At 40.5% G+C, this 24,410-nt stretch overlaps 1 protein-coding gene across 1 annotated transcript in view; it reads left to right on the forward strand.

Moving 5' to 3' along the window:
* TDRD9 (tudor domain containing 9) overlaps positions 1–24,410 on the forward strand; it is a 149,281-nt gene that overhangs the window by 37,954 nt on the left and 86,917 nt on the right. Inside the window, exons 5-7 of the mRNA XM_037901049.2 lie at positions 724–846; positions 3,932–4,012; positions 7,203–7,367. Coding sequence (XP_037756977.2) covers positions 724–846; positions 3,932–4,012; positions 7,203–7,367 — 369 coding nt within the window. The remainder of the gene's footprint in view (positions 1–723; positions 847–3,931; positions 4,013–7,202; positions 7,368–24,410) is intronic.

The following is a 24,410-nucleotide window of genomic DNA, read 5'->3' on the forward strand; positions in this document are numbered from 1 at the left end:
TATATTTTTTACTAGGATTTGTGTGGGCTGAGCACAACCCAAAGAAATAGAAAATAAGAAGCATGATTTTGCACTGGAAAACTGTAGTTGAGGCCTGTTAGCACCCAAAATAGTTAAGGTTACAAAACTTTTTAAATGATTAAAAACCCTCCTTTTAACCTAAATGTCCAGAACTTTCATCTCTTTGGGATTACCCAACCCATGTTTGGTCTCTACCTGAAGATGGTGTCCTCCTCACTCCCTGCCTGGTTCATTTTTTGTTTAGTTTTGCGCAGAACACCTTTGGCCATTTTGAACGAAGATGAGAGCAGCAAAATTTTTTTCTCCCACTTTAAAAATCTCCTAAAGAACAGTTTTTCGGGTTGGGGCTACAGCAAGAACAGCTGAAGTTTCAAACTACCCTCAAATGGCCTTGGTTACATACATTTATGTTTGTGGTTCTGAGATTTGCCAAGGAGATGCTGTTCCATTCCACCTTCATTAATTGGTTGTGGGCTCTAAAGTTATGATGCATGGGAAAGACACGTCATTAATTGCTTTCCCAAGTTTAAATGGGCCCTCATAACTGATTTATACTGCATTTCAATCTGTGGTGCTTCAGATATACCTATTCATGGGAAGCATCTCACATCTGTGCTTTTTACTTAGAATTTTGAACTGTCCAATAGCATGTCATGTATGAAACATATTTGGAGTAATGAAATATTTTCCCCCATGTTTTAGGTTGGGCTAGAGAAAGTTGCAACAAAGGACACAAGATTAATTTACATGACAACTGGAGTGCTCCTTCAGAAAATAGTTGGTGCCAAAAGCCTTGCAGAGTTTACACACATCTTCATAGATGAAGTAAGTTGAAGATAAAATTAACCTCAATTTGAAGGAAAAGCTCATGCTGCTTTTATCATTATTACCCTGATTTAAATAATTAAATTAAGTTGTGAAGATCCCTTTGACACATTTATGAAGAACCTTATGTGATTGTTCTGGGAGTATCATGGCTAAGTTCTAGAACTTCTGACTTGATTCAGGTCCAGAGTGATCCTCTGCATAGGGAAGTTAAAGGCTTGAGGAAATGTTTTGAACTGAAATGTTTCTGAGGTGGCATCTAACTCTTCAGACATCAGTCATTTGAAGAGATGTGGGAAATCTACTAGGAGAGTTTCTGCTGAGGGGCTCTTTGCTAGCCAGGCATCTGTTTGCCGATGTGGAGGGGATTACCTTGTGATTGTCGTTGCCTTAAACAAGGATCCGTGGTCTTCAAAGACCTCAGTACAGCACTAAAGGATGTATTGGAGAAAAAAATATGGCCCTCCTATGGCCAGGAGTACGAGCAAGAAAGAACCGTTAGACTTGCTTTGTAGTTCTCTGCATTTTATTAGATCTGGTAAAACAAGGTACCCTTTTTGTTCCTGGTTTATTGACTGATAAGAGTTTTCTCTATTGCTGTCCTGAAACAGTTTGAATAGATGCTTCCAGTCTACTCTCTCAAGAATGCCATTCATTATTTTGGGTACTTTTAGTAATGTCCCTTTTTCTCCTCCTCTATTCTCAGGTAAACAGACCTGAACATTTTTATACAGCCAAATGCAAGTTCCTGTGTCTAGAAACAAATAATGTAGGTCACATTTACAAGGTACAGGACTGATACTTTTGTTTGCTTTGCAGTGACACTGAAAACGACTTAGGGTCATTGTACATAATAGATTGAACAGGAGCACTCGGAGTGCGATGTTGTAGCCAAGAGGGTGAATATGATTCTTGAGTGTATAGGCAGGGGAATGTCAAGTAGGAATAGGGAGATGGTTTTAACTTATGTATACAACATAAGCAAGACTATTACTGGAATAATATCCAATGTTGATGTCCATATTTTCAAAAAGGATGTTGTAAAAATGGAAAGCATTCAGAAAGGAATGATTTGAGGTCTGGAAAAAATGCCATTATAGTTAGAGACTTAAGGTCATACAGGAAAAGGTGTGATGGGGCCCTCATGCCTGGAGTGCCTCGTAGTGGTCCAGTGCAGCTCTGCAATTACACATCAGCCTCAATTTCACTTAGTGAAAAGTCCAGTGAAGCTTATGTATGTTGAATAGTGCCCCTTCAGGGTTCTGGTTTTCTTAAACCAAAGGCAGAACATTATATAAATAGGCCTACATTCCAGCATCTTTAGCTGGAGGGAGAAGGGACTAACTTAACCTTAGTCCGTCTACTCCACCTATGTCCAAGTCCCTTACCAATAGTGTCTTCTTGACCTGGTACCCTTTTCAGGAGTCAGGGCGTGTTGTCGTTAGCTCAGGAAGGGTCTCTCCACTTGGGTCAAGGTCCCCACAGGAGTCAAACTAAGACAACCCTTCCTCAGAACTGTATATAATTCCTCTCATCGGGGGCTTGTGCTGTTACTTGATGAAGTCCTTCCAGGTTTTGCTGAGATTTGGCATTCATAGTTCCTCCCTTTCTGAGCCTCTGCCACCTAGGAGTATTCTTCTTTTGTTTCCTTTCCTAATGAGCTTCCTCATCAGCTTCCCCAAGGAGCCCTCCACTTGGGGAGTTTCTCTTCCTGCATTTTGGAGACAGGACTTCTCCCCAGGAGCCTCTGTTCTCTCGCCAGACCCCTTTGGGGGTGGGGGCAGCTTTGTTTTATCATGCATGGGTGCTCCCTGCCTCCCAGTTACTCAGTGAGTTACTCAGTGACTTAACTAGTCCCAGGTGAACCTGTGTTGCCTCATTCCCCCTTGTGGAGCCTGTCATTGGTAGGCAGAGCCCCTGACCCCTTCAGAGGGCCACGGACATGACTAGATCACAGTGTGCAAGTACCTATGTGGGAAAGATTTCTGATAATAGATGGCTCTTTAATCTAGCAGAAAAAGGCATAATGAGATCCTGTGGTTGGAAGCTGGAGCTTGATAAACTGAGACGAGAAATAAGGTGCCTTTTTTTTTAACAGAGTAATTAACTTTTGGAAAAGTTTGCTTAGGAATATGGTAAGTTTTTCATCAGTCAAAGTCTTTAAATCAAGACTGGATATCTTTGTAATATATATGCTATAGTTCAAACTGAAGTTAATGAGCTTGATGCAGAAATATTTGGTTAGGTTCTATGTCCTCTGTTATGCGGGTGATCAGACTAATGTATAAACGGTCCCTTCTGACTTTAAAATTTATTAATCTCTTCAGTCTCTCTTCAGATGAGTCCTGTCTATGCCCCTCATCTTCTAGCTACTTATTTGAGTCTCCACTTTTAGTTCTACTGCATCCTTTGAGATAGGATGACCAGAACAGAACACAGGATTCTCGGTGAGGGTGTACAACTGATTATATAATGGCAATTTTAGTATCATTTTTCCATCCCATTCCTTATCATCCTAATATTTTGCTTGTTTTGTCTTTGCTGCTGTACTTTGAGCAGAAAGGTCTTTATTGAACTGTCAGTAGTGATGCCCAGATCTCTTTCCTCAGTTAATACAGTTAATATAGAACTCATTAAAGTATAGTACTAGTTCAGTTTATTCCCACCAATATGCATTACTTTATATTTGTCAATGCTGAACGAATAATGGCATTGAATATATACTCTACCTCCAAGGGTAGTCTGATGCCAGCCCTCTTTGACTGTAATAATGCAGGTATTACTGTTTGACCTAGTGGCTAATGCTGATTGTTAGCTATCTACGTTTACGCCACAAAGTTAATTGTTTATAAAAATCTTTAACAGGAATTTTCAGATTGTCAAAACTGCTGTGCTGTGTTATAAAGCATGTTAACTTTGATGATTTACAGGTGCTTAAAAAGACACACTTTTTGCCACGGAAATCTTAGTCTAAATTAGAAAAATGTAGAATGTGACATTAACCAGTAAAAGAGGTTAGGAAAAGGAGGAATGGGGGTTAAAACAAATATACCTGAGTCATATTATATATTATTTCTTTTTCTAGGTACACGAACGTACTGAAGAAATGGATTTTCTGCTATTGGTAGTCCGTAAACTATTGCGTACAAATTCACGATTTGTGAAGGCAAGTTTGAATTGCTTTCCACTCTTCTTTTATAGAATAACATTCTCAAGATCAGCTTTACTCGTTTGCATTCTGCACTGAGTATAGTTTTTGAAGAGCTGATATGAAAATAGTGACTCACTTTGTTAAAATATTATAGAGTACCTCAGTCCTAGTAAATAAGTAGGCTAATGGGCATTCTTCTTTGACCAGTATAACGTATTCTGAGATTTTTTTCTTAATGTTAGGGTGAATTAATTTCTAAAACGTGCTTAGGGCTACAGAAAATATAAGATGAATATTTGACTGGAATGAAATATTGGATGTTGAGGGCAGTGCTTCCGCTTGGATAAATGTGATATTTTTAGACACACATGCATTTGTTATGCATATTTTCTTTAACGGAGCAAAATTCTTGAGGAAAATAGCAGAACTACAAATACTATATTACCGTAGATGTACAAATCTGCTAATACAACATTATGGTTGAAATTTTCTGTGCACATATTAAGAAATAAATTTTAGTTTTCTCCATTGTGCAAATGCAGTGTGTAAAGTCTTAGTGTGGAAAGGTTCAACCAGGTCTCTGCTGTTTAAGTCTTACTTAAATTGCACAGTGGGCTGAGGTAATGACACAGATCATAGGGTAGTTCTGCCAGCCTAAAACATGTAAGTGCAGCTCACTGTTGGTTCTAGAAAATTTGGGTCCATGGTTGATGTATCAATGCTCCTAATGATTTTACAACTCTGGCTCTATAGCTCCTGTGGTATGGTATGCCACTTAAGTAGTGTGGAGCTGCAGAGGCTCTATAGTTGGAGAGCATTTGTTACTAATAAGTAACAATCATATCTGTGTATGGTCTGGTCTTTATAAACGAAGAGATTTAATATCTAGAAGGGAAATAAAGATTAATTCTGAGTTATTGTACTGGGAGGAGCTACAAACACCTAGTAGAACAGAGAAATATTGCGAAGGGGCCCTGGGAGATTAGAATTATAGGCTGAAAGTAACAATGAGACTCAGTTTGGAAAAATGCAAATTAAGACAGTTGGGAAAAATAATATAGGACAAGTTCAGCGAGAGTAGATGTCTCAAAAGTTCAAATGGTGAAGTAGGAGTAATACAGGATGGCAAATCAGATGAGTTTGAAATGAGAGTTGGAAACAAAATCAGCTCAGTTTTGAGCTGCAGAGGCATCATGTCACAAAGCAGGAGATATAGTTACTCTGTATAGCTTTGGGAGACAGAAATTGCAATACTGCACTCACCATCAGCGTTATGCTAAAAGAAGGATATTGTCAAATTGAAAGGAGGTTGGGGAATTGCAGCAAACATGATGTGTGTGTGTGTGTGTGTGTGTGTGTGAGTGAGAATATAGCTTGACTAAGCAACTAGTGGGGATGTGGGGAAACTAGTCTCTGGCAGCGGTATCCAGCCTTTGATCCAGGGTCATTTATGCCCTTCAGGGCAACTGTTAAAAAGTTTGTTTGATCATGAAATAAAAATATACTCCTTGAGATGCACGCTGTGGGTTTTAAACAGAAGTGTATAAATCAGCCTTGAGGCTAGAGAGCACCAGCTCCTCAACTGGCTGCCACTGCATTGCAACCCCAGAAAAATTTGTGATATGAGCTGGCAGCTCGCAGAGCAGCTGCCGTACCATTCGTGCTTCAGAAGCTCCCAGGCTGGCCGCCTACTGCATCACAGTGGGAGGGGAATAGTTCTGTTACTCTGTTTCTGTTCTGGGCTACAGGAGCCCTCATAATGAACTTGACTGATCCTGGCAAAGTGTAGGGGAGTATCTAGCAAAAGATGACTTCCATCCACTATAGTTGCTCAGGGCATCCCAAGAGAGGGAGGAAAAAGAAGCTGAGAACTAACAGCCATTTGCAGTTCCCTGATTCTCTGAGCTCACAGGTTGTTCCAACCTGGGCTAGCAAACTCATGCCATCTGTATGCCAGCTAAGGATAGCTACAGGAATGTGCATTCCAGTCACTCGTTTGGCTTACCCTCAATAAGCTTTGTCCTTCACGGGGAGGAATGTATCTCAGCTGATTATGCTGGCTGTATGCCTGTTGATGACTTCCATGCCAGGGAAATTGCCAGCAGGTGACTTGTGGGTGACTTCTGCTTCTTTTGTGCTGCTAAGCAGAACAGGATAGAACATCTGACCCTAAGTATTGATTCCATGGCCCCTTGTCGTCTTGAAATACATTCAAGCCTTAGTGTATGTCTTCACTAGCAATGTTAAAGCGCTGCTGCGGCAGCACTTTAACATGGCTGTGTAGTTGCAGCGCAAGCACTGGGAGAAAGCTCTCCCAGCACCATAAGAACAAACAAAAAAAAAACTCCATCCCCACGAGGGGAGTAGCTCCCAGCTAGTACCTTGTCTACCCTGCCACTTTACAGCACTGAAACTTGCACTGCTCGGGGGGTGTTTTTTCACACCCCTGAGCAAGAAAGTTGCAGCACTTAAAGTGGCAGTGTAGACAAGGTTAGGCAGAAACGGTCCACAAATATTCTGAAGGTTGCAAAAACCAAGAGGAGAGGAATTTAATGTGATACCAGTAAGGAGTAGAATTTGAGAGGAAACTTAGGCCTTCACTTAAAAAGTTGATCAAGCTGTGGTGCTCAGGGGTGTGAAAAATCTACACCTCTGTGTGAAGTATTATGCCAGCCTAATCCCCGCCACTGTTGTTCAGGAAGGCAAAGTTTCTACAGGGACAGAAAACCCCGTGCCATCGCTGTTGTTTGCGCCTATGCTGTGGAGTTACAGTGTCATAGCTATGCCAGTGTAGCACCCATAGTGTAGACTTGGCCTTAAAATGATCTAGATATTTTAAAAAATATGTAAGGCAGATGTTAAACTAGGGTATAATTTTCCAAAGAGAGTGATAAGTCCCATCACTTGAGATACTTAAAACTAGATATTGGTAAATTAATCATAGGGAGTAGTCTTGCCCTTCTGGGGTGGAAGTCTAGGTGACCTGTGTCCCTTGCATTTAAATTTCCCTTTGAATTCACAAAATATCTGCTATAAGCTTTTCTTCTGTTAAGAATTGTGTAGGAATCATAAGCTAAAGAAGAGTTAAATATTCAGTTAGGTTTTCATTCATAGCAACAACTTTGTTTACTCTTTTGAATCTTAGCGTGACGTGATGTGGATTACTGCTAATATTTAACTAAATTATACAAATTCCTTTTAACAGGTAATCTTGATGTCTGCTACAATCAACTGTAAAGAATTTGCTGACTACTTTGTGGTTCCAATTCGTAACAAACTGAATCCAGCCTATGTATTCGAGGTGGAAGGCAAGCCCTATGCCATTGAAGAATACTATCTTAATGATTTGAGGCACATTAGTCACATCAGGGTACAGTGAACAATATTCTGTTTCCTTTGGTGTAACAAGATGGCATTTGGGATGGGCTCTTCAAAAATAGGATGCCTTTATGTTTTAGATCAATTATTAAACTGGTTCTGAAAGTCTAGATACTAATTACAGTATTGCGGTGTTACAGGAATCTATACATTCTACCCAGCAACAGACTTTGCCAGTGAATTAATGCCTCCACCATTCAGGAAGCAGAATGAGAAGACCTGTGAATTAGCATGTAACCCCCTCTCCACCCACTTTTTGTTCTTTGCTTCCTGCATTCTGGGAGCATGCAATAGTGGGTACCTCAGTCCTTATGCTCCTCTAAATCTGCCACCTTCTCCCCTTACAGCACGAAAAAAGTGAAGGTTTTTGTTCAGCAGCACACTTTTTCTCTAGAGGGTCTCCCTCAGTCTTATGTTATGCTCTGCCTCTGTAGTTACTATGGGTCTGAGCTTCACCACCACCCCTCCAGTCTGGTTTGCATCATAATGAAGGCACCTTTCATTTTTAGGAACATGCACCCACATTTCTCATAGCCTCAGCATCGTTGTGCTGGAGTCTTAGATGATTCTTTTGGACTTGCAGTCCCAGTAAACACTGCTATTCCACACATCCTAGTCTGATGTGACAAACAGACTGGGTAATTTGCATTCCCCAGTCTCCTGCCTCCCTCATCACTCCCACCTGCATCTATTTATCTTAGTTCATAGTGCACCCATCAACTTAGTACCCAAACTCCTTCCACCTAAAATCAATAGCAATGGTGCAATTCCTAGTAGGGTTTCTGTAGTTTGTGTCTCCTATTTTGGGGGGTAAAAACTCTGGGCTTTTTTGGTTGGTTTATTTGTTTGTTAAAGGGTTTTTTTGGTGGGGTGGGGGAGAGAACATTTAGGTAGTTAGGGGTGTCAATTTGAGAGGGAACCTCTCTATTCCTTCCTTCCCCAGTGTGATTTCTTTAGGCAAGGAAAACTCTGCAGGACTTGGGAGACTTTGGGCCTTCACTTCCATGTTTTCTAGTAAATGTGTCAGCATTTGAGATCTACAAAAGCTGACTGATTCATCTCCAGCAAGAAGTCCCAACCAACCAACCAGCTTCTGGAAGCAAGTTGATCCCAGATTTTTGAAAGAAGCTTTCAGAAACAATTTCGGCTTGTTTGGCGGGTGGCCCCATCACTCCTGGTTCTGTGACCTCTGGAGCATCACCTTATACTGTGCTTTACTGCTGTCACAAAGTCTGGTTGTTTTCTGTAACCCAGAATTCTTGGGCTTGACTGCCTGATGTTCTGCAGAGATGGAATTTTAACTTAAGTTTCTTAGGAAGTTGCTAGGTGCCCAACCTGGAGTCAAACATACAATCAGTTTCAACTGAATACTCATTGATTAAGGCAACTTCACCTTCTGGGTGCTGTAGAGAAGGAGATGAACAGTCATTCTCTCCTCCAGAATCACCTCAAGCTTGAAGTTGGGACTCAAGGTGAACTTCCTGCAATGTATAAGAACATAGGAATTGCTGTATTTGGTCAGACCTGAGATTCATCTGGTCCAGTATCTTGTCTGACAGTGGCCAGTACCAGATGCTTTAGAGGAAAATGTAAGAACCCCACTGTAGGCAGATTTTTGGTAATTCCCCCACTTCCGTCCATATTAGTGTCTCATCCTAACCTCTGATAGGTAGAGATGGGTTTAAACCTTGAAGATTGAGGTTTAATATCCCTTACAAAATATTTGTTGTTACTAACTGTGATAACTCTGGGTTTTCTTAATATCCATATAAATTTCCAATCCTCCTTTGAATGTTGCTAAATTGTTGGCCTCAGTGACTTCCTGTGGCAATGTGTTGCAGAATCCAATGGCACATTGCATGAAAAATTATTTCCTTTTATCAGTCTTGTGCTCTCCAACTTTTAGATTTGATGGAATGTCCCTTTGTTCTTGTGATGGTTTTCAGGGTACGCAGGGCTGTGGGTCACTTTGTTACCACCCTGACTTCAGCATGAGGAAGTCTTGTGTGCCCTTAATTGGGTGTCAACTCCATGACATCACCAGCCTGTTAGCCACTCAAGCACTCTCTTCTGAGGTATGCCAGCCTTACTTTGCTTTGCAGATTAACAGTAGGTGCACCCTAGTCTCCAAGTATCTCTGAAGCATTCAGCCCCTTATCCACTGAACACAATCAGTGTCCATGCCAGATTGTATGACTGAACTCATGATCAGCACCTTGCTTAATGTCTCAGCATTTAGATATATTTATAGTGAAAACAAGAATAAGTTTATCATCAGAGATTCAAGGTTCAAGTGATTAGTGAGTAAAAATATTGGAAACCAATGGTTACATATAAAATAAAGTCATAACAGTCATGCTTTCTAGAGACCAAACTTATTTAAGTTTCTCACCCCTTAAGTCCTCTGGAGTGTTTCAACCAAGGTTGACTGAGATCCCATTTTCATGAATGTGAGCACTCTGCTCATTTATTTCTAAGTGCGGGATAAGAGGGTGTCTTCTTTGCCTTCTACTTACATGTCCAAAGGTCACTGTTTCTACTTAGAAATTATAACTACCCATGGCTTGTTTTTCCTGTGTGCTGCTTCCCTGTTGACTTAACATCTTTTTGATATCTTTGTGTGTAAATGAGCATCCATTGTGTTAGCTTCTGACAGAAAACCTATTTTTCATCTCTGCTGATGACTCACGCCTTGATGCAAACTCTTAAGAACAAATTTTCAGTATAAGTCCATAAAGCCTCACATGCTATCCGTACATAACCTCTCACAATATCAATGGCCATTGTGACCCCAGCTTTCGTTTCAGACCTCACATGACATTCTTCGATGAACCAGAATATACCTATCAGAATGAGGGCATTTCAGAAACCCCCTTGCCAGTTGGTATTAAGGGGTTCTCAAATCATAGTTCTTGAGTTTGAGGGGGGAGACAGAGAGAACAGACGCTCTCAGTGTACCTTCTCTCCTTTTATCTTGTTCCCTCTTATTAGTCTCCTTTGTAAGGTAAGAACTCTCTAGATTTTGAATCTCTGTGAGTTTTCCCTTGCCCTTGGTCATTCTCGTTGTTCTGTTCTGATCGCCCTTCCCCTACCCCCGCTGTAGTTCTGTAATATCCTTTTTGAGGAGAGGTGGCTAGTGCTGCACACAGTATTTCAAATGTGGCTGAACTATTGATTTATATAAAAGGCATAATTTATCTATATTGTTCAGTATTCTGTTCCTTAGCATCTTGTGTACCTGTGGCAGGGTGGATTAATTTTAAATCAGTGATTTAAATCACCAAGTGGAAATGTCATTGATTTTAATCAACTTTTCCATTTGTACTTCAGTTATTCTCTAAAGAAAGGTATATTCTCATTGGTTGATAACCATTAAAGCATGTTGATTTACAACTAAAAAGAGTTTTTACATTAGATTGGTACATCTTTGTGCTGCCTAAGTGGGTTCACTATAACTATATACATTTATTTAAGCAATTATATAGCATAACTTTCAGATTCTTATTAATTGTAGATTTTTAGTATGTTTAGAAAATGGGGAGTGATATTGCTTATTAGATAATTAGCTCATGACTTGTCAAGCTGCATTAGGATGGTAACTAAAATTTAATTAAAAACACAAAACATATAGCATTTTATTTTTATTAAACAAAACAAACCCTTAATACAGTACATGACCTACTGTGCCATATTTAGAAAGCTTGACCTCAAAAGTTAGATGTTTTTCTCCTGATTCTTTCTTTATATAGAAAAGCAGCCTTTAACTCAAAGGTTTTGACAGATGGCCAAGGAGTCGTCCTATTTATATTTATTTAAATATCAATTTTAAGAGATTATAATAAATTTTAGGACTTAACATATTTTGTATTAAATTCAGATTTCATTTCAAACAGGTTTATTTTTAAATGGAAAACTTTTTGTAATTTAAATAACAAAATAATTTTTCAAAAAAATCCTCAATTTTTATCCACCATTAACTGTGGCAAATATCAGACAGTGAGCAGAGGTCTTCATTGAGCTGTTACAATGGTGCCACAGTTGATACAGGTGTACAAGTATCTTAAATTTTTCCCTGCAGTGTGCATTACTTTACATTTATCGACACTGAATTTCATTTGCCACCATGTTGCCCATTCACCTGCCTTTGTTAGGTGTGTCTGTAGTTTCTCAATCCTTTCTGGTCCTGACTAACCCTAATAACTTTGTCAGATGGAATTTTTACTACTTCACTACTCATTCCCTTTTTCAGATAATTAACAGATTGACACAGGAACCAGTGTGGAATCTTGCAGCACCCCACTGTTAATCTTTTGACAGGATGAAAATTGACTGTTTAATCCTACCCTTTTGCTTTCTGTCCCCTGTTGAGTTTTTGATTCATGACAAAACTTTGCCTCTCACCCAGTTGAATAACTAGCTTTGGGTAGTCTCTTCTGTGGAATTTTGTGTCTGGATAAGTTGTTAATCAGTTCTCCTTTATCCACTACTTTATTGACATTGTTCAAAAAATTCTAAGATTAGTGAAATGTCATTTCCTTTGTGGAAACTGCTGGTTTGGACCATATCACTCACATCATGACCTAAAATATTTTGTTCTTTGCTTAAATTATCATTTTAACCAGTTTGCCAGGTACAGATGTACAATTCCTCAGAATGGTCCTAGAGACCCCTTAAAATGTTGGGACTACTGTATGTTAGCTGCCCTCCAGTCCTTTAGAACAGAGGCTTAATTTACATGTTATTGTAATAAGAGCATATTATTATCAGCTCGCCTCTGTTACTTATACTCCTTCAGAACCGTTAAATGTGTATACTATCTGAGCCTGGGGATGTACTGATTTGTAAATTATCAGTTTGCTGTGCCACCTCTTCTTCTGATGCCTCCAATCTCTGATGGTATCTCTTCTTTTGTTACCAGAAAAGAGCAGGTTCAGGATAGTGTCTCCTCAGCATCCTTGGCGGTAAAGACTGTTGCAAAGAAATCCTGTAGCTTTTCAACAATGACCTTATTTTCCTTCATCTCTCCATTTTTAAACTCTGGTTATCTAACAGACCTATTGATCCTTTCACAGACTTTCTGCTTCTGATGTACTCTTCTATTTTTACATCGTTAGCTGTTTGCTGTTAAATTTTGAGTCTTTTAATTTCCTTATTGCCTGCTGTACCCCAACTCGGGGAAGGGACATTGGTTGCCATTTGGGTGAAGAGACTAATTTACTCCCTTCTGAAAAGAAAAGGACACAGACCTTTGACTTTTCAATTGAGTGTTGTTAGTTTTGAAAGTGCCTATAGATCTCCCTCTCAAATCCATCGAAGTATTCCTGAAATTGTTTTCTATCACAGTGACATACTTAGTTGCCATCAACTGCTCTTCCAAGATACAGAGAATTGAGTTTCTTGGGTTCTCTTCCCCTGCACCTCTGGTGCATTCAGCCTTTTTTTTTTTTTTTTTTTTGCCTTCCTTACTGTCCTGTGCTTCATCTTTCTGTAGCTTTTGTTTGGCTAAAGTTTCAGAAATGGTAAATAGTTCATTTTGAGAGCTGTAGTGAAAGCACAGCCAACAATAAAATCACTATTATCTCATGAGAATGTTGTGTGTTCAAAATGATGGAACCTCATCCTTGCATCGTAAGCGTTGCTTCCCTTTCAGCTTAAAGGATTAAGAGGTGCCTCTTTGTTTGTGAAGTGACTTGGTGATCATCACGTATTTATATCTGCCACTAGCAGCTGGTCATGTCTCTGGCTAGTTGGTTCTGCAAGCTCCACTATAGGTAAATCCTTCTGTAGTAATTCTGCATTCTCTATGTCCTGCCTGTATTACTTACTGATCTTGTTTGTTGTAATAGTTCCTTCTTTCATCTTTCTTGTCTCCCATCAGAGATTGTTGCTTGAAATATTTTCTTCTAAGTTTTTATCTATTTTCCTGCTTTGGAAGCTGAGAAAATGGGTGGACTAGGGTTTATGTACCACCTATGATGGATTTTTTTGCTTCTTGCTTTCTAATTGGTGGAGTCGTCATGCTGTCTCCAAAGCATTTTGCTGGACAGGATGTGAGAAGAGAAGACTAATGAAAACAAGTGCCTGAGAGTAATCGCATCATTTGAAAGACAGATAGTTTTTTACAGTATGCTCGGAATAAAGATGACTTAATTGTCATACTCACCTTCATCTGGTTTGAATGAGCATAGTTGCAATGAGACACTGTTTGAAACTAATCCGTATTAGATGTGCAAGAGTAACTTTTCCTTCTATGTATTGCTGCCACAGTGAACAAAACAATATATTATAGTAAAAGCAATTACGGCAAGTTAACTAGAAGCTCAATGCTATATTATGCCATGGCTTCCGTATCTTGTAAGAGGATATGAGACACCACATTTACAGATAATTCCTTACTTTGGATCAGATTGTGGCCCATCCTGCATGCACTTACCATGGATAGCAGCAAAGAAGGGAGAGCAAGCCTCATGGAGCCCTGTGTCACCAACTCCAGGCATGCAGGGAAGAGGCGGGTGGTGGGCAAGAGTCTTGGCTTCCACTCCTGATATGCTGGCCCACACAGTGATGGTGGTTCACAAGGCTGGTGGAGAGTACTTTCCACCCAGAGCAGGGAGAGACTGGAAGTCTGCTGCTGAGGTTGCATAGCACTTTATTCACAGCATTTGTGACAAAACCACAACTGACCCATTTCAGAATTTTCTGTGTACTGAACACATTTGTAATTTGATCTAGAGCAGTTCTTGCTTTCAATGGGGTTTTAGAAGGAAGACTGATCTGAGGTCATTTTAGACATGTAACTATATGGAGTACCTATATGAAATGAAACTACTCACATAAAACAGCAAATTTGCTGAGAAAGGACTTAGGCTGTACAACCTTTAATTTAGACTGAGTTCCCTTGTTGTTTAGCTGTCTCATGAAATATTCATGAAGAGTATGTGTTTAGGCATTAGCATGAATGGCCCCCCAAAATGTGCGGTAATATACTAGAGTATAAAGGTTTCAGAGTAGCAGCCGTGTTAGTCTGTATCCGCAAAAAGAAAAGGAGGACTTGTGGCACCTTAGAGACTAACCAATTTATTTGAGCATAAGAAGTGAGCTGTAGCTCATGAAACCTTTCGTGAGCTACAGCTCATTTCATCGGATGCATGCAGTGGAAAATACAGTAGGGAGATTTTATATACACAGAGAACATGAAACAATGGGTGTTACCATACACACTGTAACAAGCGTGATCAAGTAAGGTGAGCTATTACCAGCAGGAGAGCGGGGGGTGGGGATGGGTGGAAACCTTTTGTAGTGATGATCAAGGTGGGCCATTTCCAGCAGTTGACAAGAACGTGTGAGGAACAGTGGGGTGGGGGGGAAATAAACATGGGGAAATAGTTTTACTTTGTGTAATGACACATCCACTCCCAGTCTTTATTCAAGCCTAAATTAATTGTATCCAGTGTGCAAATTAATTCCAATTCAGCAATTTCTGGTTGGAGTTTGTTTTTGAAGTTTTTTTGTTAAAGAATTGCCACTTTTAGGTCTGTAATCGAGTGACCAAAGAGATTGAAGTATTTTCCAACTGGTTTTTGAATGTTATAATGCTTGACCTCTGATTTGTGTCCATTTATTCTTTTACGTAGAGACTGTCCAGTTTGGCCAATGTACATGGCAGAGGGGCATTGCTGGCACACAGTGGCATACATTACATTAGTAGATGTGCAGGTGAATGAGCCTCTGATAGTGTGGCTGATGTGATTAGGCCCCATGATGGTGTCCCCTGAATAGATATGTGGACACAGTTGGCAACGGGCTTTGTTGCAAGGATAGGTTCCTGGGTTAGTGGTTCCGTTGTGTAGTTGCTGGTGAGTATTTGCTTCAGGTTGGGGGGCTGTCTGTAAGCAAGGACTGGCCTGTCTCCCAAGATCTGTGAGGGTGATGGGTCATCCTTTAGGATAGGTTGTAGATCCTTGATGATGCATTGGAGAGGTTTTAGTTGGGGGCTGAAGGTGATGGCTAGTGGCGTTCTGTTGTTTTGTTTGTTGGGCCTCTCCTGTAGTAGGTAACTTGTGGGTACTCTTCTGACTCTGTCAATCTGTTTCTTCACTTCATCAGGTGGGTATTGTAGTTGTAAGAACACTTGATAGAGATCTTGTAGGTGTTTGTTTCTGTCTGAGGGGTTGGAGCAAATGCGGTTGTATCGAAGAGCTTGGCTATAGACAATGGATCGTGTGGTGTGATCTGGATGAAAGCTGGAGGCATGTAGGTAAGCATAGCAGTCAGTAGGTTTCTGGTATAGGGTGGTGTTTGTGACCGTTGCTTAGCACCGTAGTGTCCAAGGAAGTGGATCTCTTGTGTGGACTGGTCCAGGCTGAGGTTGATGGTGGGATGGAAATTCATGGTGAAATTCCTCAAGAGTTTCTTTTCCATGAGTCCAGATGATGAAGATGTCATCAATGTAGCGCAAGTAGAGTAGGGGCATTAGGGGATGAGAGCTGAGTTCTAAGTCAGCCATAAAAATGTTGGCATACTGTGGAGCCATGCGGGTACCCATAGCAGTGCCGCTGAGTTGAAGGTATACATTGTCCCCAAATGAGAAATAGTTATGGGTGAGGACAAAGTCACAAAGTTCAGCCACCAGGTTTGCTGTGACATTATTGGGGATACTATTCCTGATGGCTTGTAGTCCATCTTTGTGTGGAATGTTGGTGTAGAGGGCTTCTACAGCCATAGTGGCTAGGATGGTGTTTTCAGGAAGATCACCGATGGACATTGATAGTACATGAGTGAATTATATACAGATAACTGAACCTCCTTTCTAAAATGTGGGCTCAGATACTAGAACAGCCATAAATGTATCTATTCAGGAAATAGAGGCTTTTTATTTCAAATTTGTAACTCCTTAAAGAGTTATTGAGGCCACGAAGATTCAACTGGCAGCTTAATAAAAAGTAACATTCATTTGACACCCCCCTACTCCCCCCCCAGCAATATTAATTTATGGCAAGATCTGTTGATTTGTAACAGATTTTTATTCTGGGGAAGGTGTTTTTTTGCTGCTTTATGGTCTTGCATAGATCCCATAATGTAACTTGGGAAATGACAGGTTAATTACTCGTACAGATCTTATCCAAGCAGATCTGTGGTGTGTGTGTTTTTTTTTGTTTTGTTTTGTTTTGTTTTGTTTTTAAAGAAGGGATTGTAGTGCAAGAGGAAAAATCTGAATAGAATTTACCAAAATTTTTGCCTCCTGATTATTTAAAGGAGTTTCAATAGTTCTCAAGTGATGCAAATTGGGTTGTGTCAAGCAAAAGGTGAAGGCTTTATTATGTTGTTGTGACATCAGAGTTTAAGGCCAGATTATTTAGTCTGACCTCATGTACATCAGAGGCCACCAATATCATCCAGCACCCAAATGCTAAACCAACAACTGAAATTAGACCAAAGCATTACAGCCCTCAGGAGATTAAAGTATAATGTACTACATGCAGAGAATAGAAGGGAAGGTAGTACACCAGTGCCTCAGGCTCCTGCATTAATAAGAAATTGATTGAGATGTACCCAGATGAGCTAAGCAGGTGACTGTGCTTTATTCAGCAGAAGGTGGAGAAACCCCAAGGTCACTGCTAATCTGACCTGGGGGAAATATGCCTTTCTGACCCCACCATGGTGATCAGACCCTGAGCATCTGAGCAAGAAGCAGGCAGCCAGCCAGCCAAACACCTGAGAGAGAGAATGCTCTGTACCACCTCAGAATCCTGGCCCACCACATCCAGTGTCCCCCTTATAGCTGTGGACATCTCTGATGCTTCAGCGGAAGGAGATAAATAAACCCCAACCCAGAATGCATTGGGGAAGGGGGGAATTCCTTTCCTGACCCCTGCAGGTAACTTGGTGAAACTCTGAAGCATGAGCTTTTAGGAACATAAGACATGAACTGGAAGAGACCCCCAGGTGCTGAGCCCTGCCCCCACTACCAGAAGCAACCTCATTATACAGTCCCACTCATTCTCAAGCTCCGTTAAAAAGGGATTAAGTTGTTTGTCCCCACAATGCCTATTGGGAGTCTGTTTCAGAACTTCGCTACTCTGATGGTTAGAAACCTTATTCTAATTTCCAGCCTAAATTTACTCATGACCAGTTTATACCCATTTGTTCATGTGCCAGTATTGTCCTTGAGCTTAAATTACTCTTCACCCATGCCCGGTATTTACCCCTGATGTATTTAGAGAGAGCAATCCTATCGCTTCTTAGCCTTTGTTTTGCTAGGCTAAACAAGCCAAGATTTTAGTCTCTGCTCATGAGATAGGCTCTCTATTCCTCTGGTCATCCTAGTAGATCTTCTGTGTCCTAGTTCCAGTTTGATTTCATCTTTTTTGAACATGGATGACCACAATTATACACAGTATTCCGGATGAGGTCTAACCAGTGCCTTGTACCATGGAATTAATACTCTATCTCTACTGGAAATGTCTTGTTTAATACATCTTAGAATTGCATTTGCCTTTTTCGCAGCCACCTCACATTGGTGGCTCATAGTAATCTTGTGATCAACCAGCAAATCAGGTCTCTTTCTTCCTCTGTCACTTTAAACTGATGAACCCTCCAGCTTATAGCAGAAAGGATGTTGATATGGGAGAAGGATAATTAACCATAAAAATTTATTAAACATTTCTGATAAGCAGAATCAAGTGCCACAAACCTTAGTAGTCACTTGTCCTTCCATATCCATCTGCAGCCCAGTGTGTGTTTTTTTTAACCTGTTGCATCATTCATAATTAGATTTTAAGTTCCTACGGGCATGGTACATCTCATTTGCTTTGGAATGGTGTTAGCACACATCATCACCATCATCACAAATCCCGAAGGGCTGTAGTCGCCTTGCAGATCAAGTGCCAGCCAGATCAATCTGTAGCAAGGTCCTTAAGGTGGTCTGGCTGGTGGTTCCGTTTATGTCCATCTTTGGCAATCTTATTACGCCACTGAAGTTTTTGGTGGCAATGCGATGCCATGTAGTGGCATTCCTTGAGAAACACTTTATATTGTATTCACCTTCCTATTAATGTCCATTCCCACAAAGCCTATGAAACTGAACCAGTTCTGATGGAGGCAGTTGCTGGGTTCAGCTGTGAACATTCTCCATTACTGATCTTGTCCTGCTACTTAATATAGAGCAATTGAGTCGAAAACATCCACTTGGTGTTCTTTTGCTTTCCTCATCACCTGTTTCACTAGTATACCAAATTGGTATAATTCTTATTTTGTAGATCCACAGGTTCATAGCAAGCTAGATGTCATTACACCTCCATGGAGGCCACTGAAGGGCCTGAAACATGGCAGCATCCACTGCTGTACGAGTGCCCACACCTTTTGAGCATCCTTAAGCCTTGCCTATGGCACGTAAATGGTATTTGGCAGTTGCCACTTGCTCAATATCCTGTTCAAAGAAGTTAATACCGAGCTGGTTGCAATCTGAAGTTGAAGGTTGCTTGATGGTAATGGCTAGGGACTTAGTTTTATCTTGATTACTAAACAGACCATTGCACTGTGCTTCTTGCTTGTCCAGATCAGCCATCAGTATCAGTGATTCACCAAACCGAGCCAACAAGACAATGTTATTGGCATATGCAAGATCTTAAAGCAGAGTGTGGTCAGCTCAGCGCCACCAACAACTGCATCCTCAAACTTACCCATCAGCTACAGTGCTGATATTGAACAACTATGGTGACAGAACACAGCCTTCTTGAGCTCATTTGGAAATAGGAAACCATGCTATGGATCAGCTATTGAATTGAACACAGCTGTTTGTTCCACTATAGACCTCTTCTGTCAATGATACTGTCTTCTCAGGGACACTGCGTTGCCTCATCAGATCCTGGAACTTGCTCAGTGCACTGAATCAAAGGCCTGATGGAACTCTCTAAAAGTGCTTTGCGAGGTTTATTTAATTAATCCATCTTCTCAAAAAGCTGTCTTAAGGTAAAGATCTGTGAAATGAGATCTAAAGCTGCAATGAATATCCCAGTCTTTGCCATGAAGTCATCATTGATTTGAGACATTAACACAAAAGCCAAGAGCTTCTCTGGGACTGACAAAAGCTTAGTACCTCTATAGTTGCTACATTTGGGCTTATCACCCTTTTCAAACAGAGGCAGAATAACAAATTCCTTCCAGTCGTTGGGGATTATATTTGTGGCCCAGATGGCTTGGAAGAGTCGATGTAGCAATGGTAGAACAATACTGTCAACTTTGTTAATCAGCTTAGGGGTAAAGTTACAAACCCCTGGTGCCTTCCCAGACTTCAGCTTATGGAGTGCGATCCACTTGGTTGAAGGAAGGTATCTGCTGGAACTTCCTGCCCCATTTCAAATGGAAGAGGGACTGCAAGTAACAGACAATTGAGGAGTGTTTTTTGAAATGATCCTCCCATCTGTGCAACTGATCTTGTAGACTCTGGCTGATGCTGCCATCCCAATTCTTTACTGGACAAGCTGGTGCTGTCTCTGCTCGCAAACACGTCAGCATTGAATAAGGGCTGCAGAGATTGTGCCTGGTGGCAGCATATTCTAAACTGGCTTCCTGAGTCGACCCCCAGGATTCCATATCTTTTCTTACACAATGACTTGATGACATTCCAAAGTCTAATCCATTTGGAATTTGCTTTTTGCTCTTGACAAACGTGTCTTTAAACACTTGAATTGTAGCCTTGCTTCTTTTCTTATCCCAAACTGCAGTGGGTGTCTCTGTCCTCCCTGATCCATATATATTTGAAGAGCTGTGGCCCAGTACTGAGCTGGCAGCATTCAGCACTTATGACTTCAATTATAGTAATGCTGTTCCTCATCAGATGACAGAGGAAGTGAGGCTTAAGTCTCTAATGCTTCGGCAGCCTTAAGCCGTTCAGAATGGAAAGCTGTCTGAGAGCTCAGCTCTAATAAGAGCTTTTGATTGAATTGGACTAATTAGCTGGCTGTCATCGAAGTGGAAGGCGCACTTTTGTCAGCAGAAGCTGATGGTTGGTGTCAAGTTCAGCACCTCTGCAAACTCAGACATCCATGACTATTGACTGCCAGTGATTTGTTAACAAGGACATGATCAATAATAATCCTAGTGAAACCCTCTGGGCTGTACCAGGTCTGCCTGTGAATCTTTGAGTGACAGAAAAGCGATGATATTGGACACGCATTGAGATTATTCTGAGCGCTGCATTGTGATACAAGGCTTTGTTGAAACATTTGTAAGGAAACTTATACTTGAGTGTCCTGTTTAACCCGATTGCATTAATTTATAGTGGCATGGTGTGAGATGAGATTAGAAAACACAAGTTAACAAGCTATTTGGGATAAAATGGAAAGCCTGTTTCTGGACCTCAGTACAGTGATGGCCTAGACCAGGGGTGTCCAAACTTACTGACCATCTGAGCCGCATATGGCAGTCTTCAGAAGTTGGAGAGCTGGGGTGTGCATGCTGGGGTTCGGGGTTTCTGCCCTGGGGGAGGCACCTGCCAGGGCTCAGGGCTGAAGCCCCACTCCTGCAGAAGCCCCTACCCCCGACCCTGCTGCAAGGCAGAGGTCCCAAGCCCCTCCCCCCACCCCCAAGTCTGGTAGGTGGAGAATGGAGGGGGTACGTGGAGAGCTCTGCGAGCTGCACTTTAACTGTACAAGAGCCACATGCGGCTCGCGAGCCATAGTTTGGCCACCCCTGGGTTGGACCTTACTACAGGCATAGCCATTCTAAAAATAACTAGGATGTGGAAACTGTCAAGCAAACTTGATTAACTGAAGCTATTCATATAATGCCCATCGAGTGACACACACGGCAGAAAATTGATGAATTAATAAAACTATAATATATCTGGTTCGTTACAGTTTCTACCATATCAAAGGATAAAGCCTATAGAAAAAAGAAAGGACCAGACAATTTGTAAGAGGGTTAAAAGAAAGATTTAATTGATTAAATTAGTCAGATGTTTTTCTCTTGAGCACAGTGACTACCAAAGAAACTAATAGATTCCTGCAGCCATCAAAGTTCCAATGCATCAAAAAAAGCCTGCAAGAAATGTATTATAACAATGTCCTGTCAGCATTCATATATTTAGCAGTGACATGTTGGCTCAAATGGACAGCATGGAAGAGATTATGTAATTTCTGATGTCTTTGAAAGATTCTTGATGATAGGTGGCAACAAAAAGATAACTGGGAAGTTCACAGAGAAGTCTGTCTATCAAGTTGCATTTATCAAAATTGTGGCAATTTATAGGTCAGTTACCACACATTTCAATCCAAAGATCGCGAACAGGGGGCAGCTACTTAAGATGGATAATTTTTTTTTAAAGCATTTTGATTACTCCCCATATCGCACATGGCCTTTCACCTTTAATTCTCCCGACTTTGTTTATTTCTTACTATTCTGCTCTTTTTTCCTCTTGGCTACAGCCATTCTTTGCTTAGTAGGGAGGAACAAACATAATGGTACAGGCAGTTGTATTTGTACCTTACGGCTACTCAAAAGCACACACAAAACCTCTTGGTTTTTATACGAGCAAGAGAAAAATAGGAAAGGAATTGTGAAGTTGTAGTTAACTGGCCTCATTGCACAGCTTTTTGAGAAATACAGGCTTGGAAATTATCTTCAGGTTATAGGTGGCAATGTTTATTAAGAGGGTGGGCAAAGGAAAGGCTTATGGAGAGAAGAGAACTGGAAGCTTTGATAGACAAATAAAAATGGAAGTGTATGTTTTGAGACATCAACATGATGTACTGTAACATTAGTATTGCCATACCACAACAGAAGTCCATCTATTACATTATCGTACTTCTGACAGTGACAAGTACCAGATACTAAAGAGAAGTTGCCAGTTGCTTTTGAAAATCCCATCCATAGGTGCCTAAATTTGGAGTTAGGAGCCTAAGGCTCCTGTTTTTGCAAATTTTGGTCTGAGTGTATAAAATGTTCAGTAATTTTCTTAATGGATTGAAAGCCTAAATAACATGAAAGCAGTTCTCTTTTGAAGTTACACAATTTATGATTTTAATAAATACAACTTTAGCTCCTGATGCTACACTTCACATTAGTCCTATGAGTAACTTCATTTATCAGCACAGCACTTATAATTTAATTGATTATAAGTTTTAATCTGAAATTGCAGTAGCATAAATCTTCAAATTTAATTTTACAAAGCCTCAACCTGATTTAAAATCAATAATTTAAAAAAATAGGATGACTTAAATCACGTCCTTGATTTAAATCAGTCCACATTGGTTTCCTAAAACCCCCATCTGTTACTTGTTTACGTATGCCCTGAAATATGAGGCTTTATATTTCTTCGTTTTAAAAAAAAACCAACCTCTAATGTAACAGTGGCTGTTCGTATTATCTGGATAAATGTCTAATCCTTTTTTGAATCCAGTTAAGTTCATTGTTTGAATGATACTTTGACAATGAGTTCCACAGATTGTGTTGTGTGTGTGTGTGTGTGTTTTAAAAAATGATATATACATATACTTATTTCCTTTAATCAAATTCAGTGTAAACATCTTTTCAAATTCATTAAATGTTCCCTTGTTCTTGTATCCTGGGAGGGTGAATAAGCGGGCCCAGTTGACCATCTTTATATTGTTCAGTATTTTGAGTACCTCTATCCTGTCCCTGCTTATAATAGCTCTTATGCTTTGGATAGGTGTATGCTCTTGGATCTGATGTATACATCATCTTCTTCTATCACTTTTCTTCTGGAGGAGAAAGGAAGAGTGTTAAGTGAGAGAAAGGGAAGTCACTTCTTCATAATATGTGCTTGAGTTTCCCAGTTGTGAGAGGTCATACAGAGGTGATGCTGGTCATTCATGACTATAGGAAAGCATAAGTCATGATTTAGTTTAATTTCCTGAGGGAAGTATTTTTCCATTCTGTTGACATGTTCAAGTATTTTATAAATTTATTAGACGTTTACTGTATATTTAACTGGACTGTTGTTTTATTGATCATATGTGCTTGCATATCAGCTTCAGGAGACTGATAAACTGCAGTGTGTGATGGGGAAAGAGAAGAAAGGAATTGATGTAAGCACAAACTTCTAAAGGTTAACTTACAGCCCTCCTGGAACATTTGGAATATTAATATATTCAAGATGCTGAATTACAGTTCCATTCTTATGTACAGTAACAGTCTCTCCAAAGATTGACTCTGCAAGGACTTTTGTTCCTGGGTATTAGGTCGTTGGTACTAGGCCAGTGGAACTCCTTCTGCTCGCAGAGTTTTTTTTTACCTTAGATGGCAGTGGGCAATAAATAAGCCAGTGCCTGTGCAGAGCGTAAACACTACTGCAACATTCTGTACCTCATGGGAACACCCGACGCCCCCATATTCATCCTTATAATATGATTGTGTGGTATCTAATGCAAAGTTGGTCATGTTGGGTATCTTTGGAAGGCTCATGATGTACTGAGCATTGTTGTTATGGTAATGTTATAGGCTGTAATTTCATGTCTACAGTTATGAGGCTGAAAATGTGTCCTCATGGCTTAAAGCAAGCCAGGCAAAAACTTTTCAAGAGCAGAGGGGCAGTTCACACCTCATCAGGGCATGTATGGAACAAACCCAGCCCAGCCTTGCAGGAACAAAGGACACTCGCCTAGGCAACAACAAAGGATCTGTTGGACTCTCGAGTGAGTCACCCCCCTTCCTTTGGTCAGTTTGGGACTGTGATGAGGTAATGCTCACCTGACTCTGAAGGGGGGAGGCAAAGCCAAGAGGGAAGAAAGAACATGATAAAAGGGAGAGACATTTGCCATGCTCTTCCTCTCTTCCACCTCCATTTACAGAGGTCACCACGCAGTGACTGAAGTGCTGATCAAAGGGGAGAGCCTGGCTGAAGGGCCACCAGCCAGCCTGTGGTGAGAAGCATCCAAGTTTTGTAAGGGTACTGAAAGTGTTAAGATCAGCTTAGAATGCGTTTTGCTTTTATTTCATTTGACTATATCCAACTTATCGTGCTTTGACTTATAATCACTTAAAATCTATCTTTGTAGTTCATAAGTCTGTTTGT

This window comes from Chelonia mydas, chromosome 6, assembly GCF_015237465.2.
Source record: "Chelonia mydas isolate rCheMyd1 chromosome 6, rCheMyd1.pri.v2, whole genome shotgun sequence".
NCBI classification, from domain to species: domain Eukaryota; kingdom Metazoa; phylum Chordata; order Testudines; family Cheloniidae; genus Chelonia; species Chelonia mydas.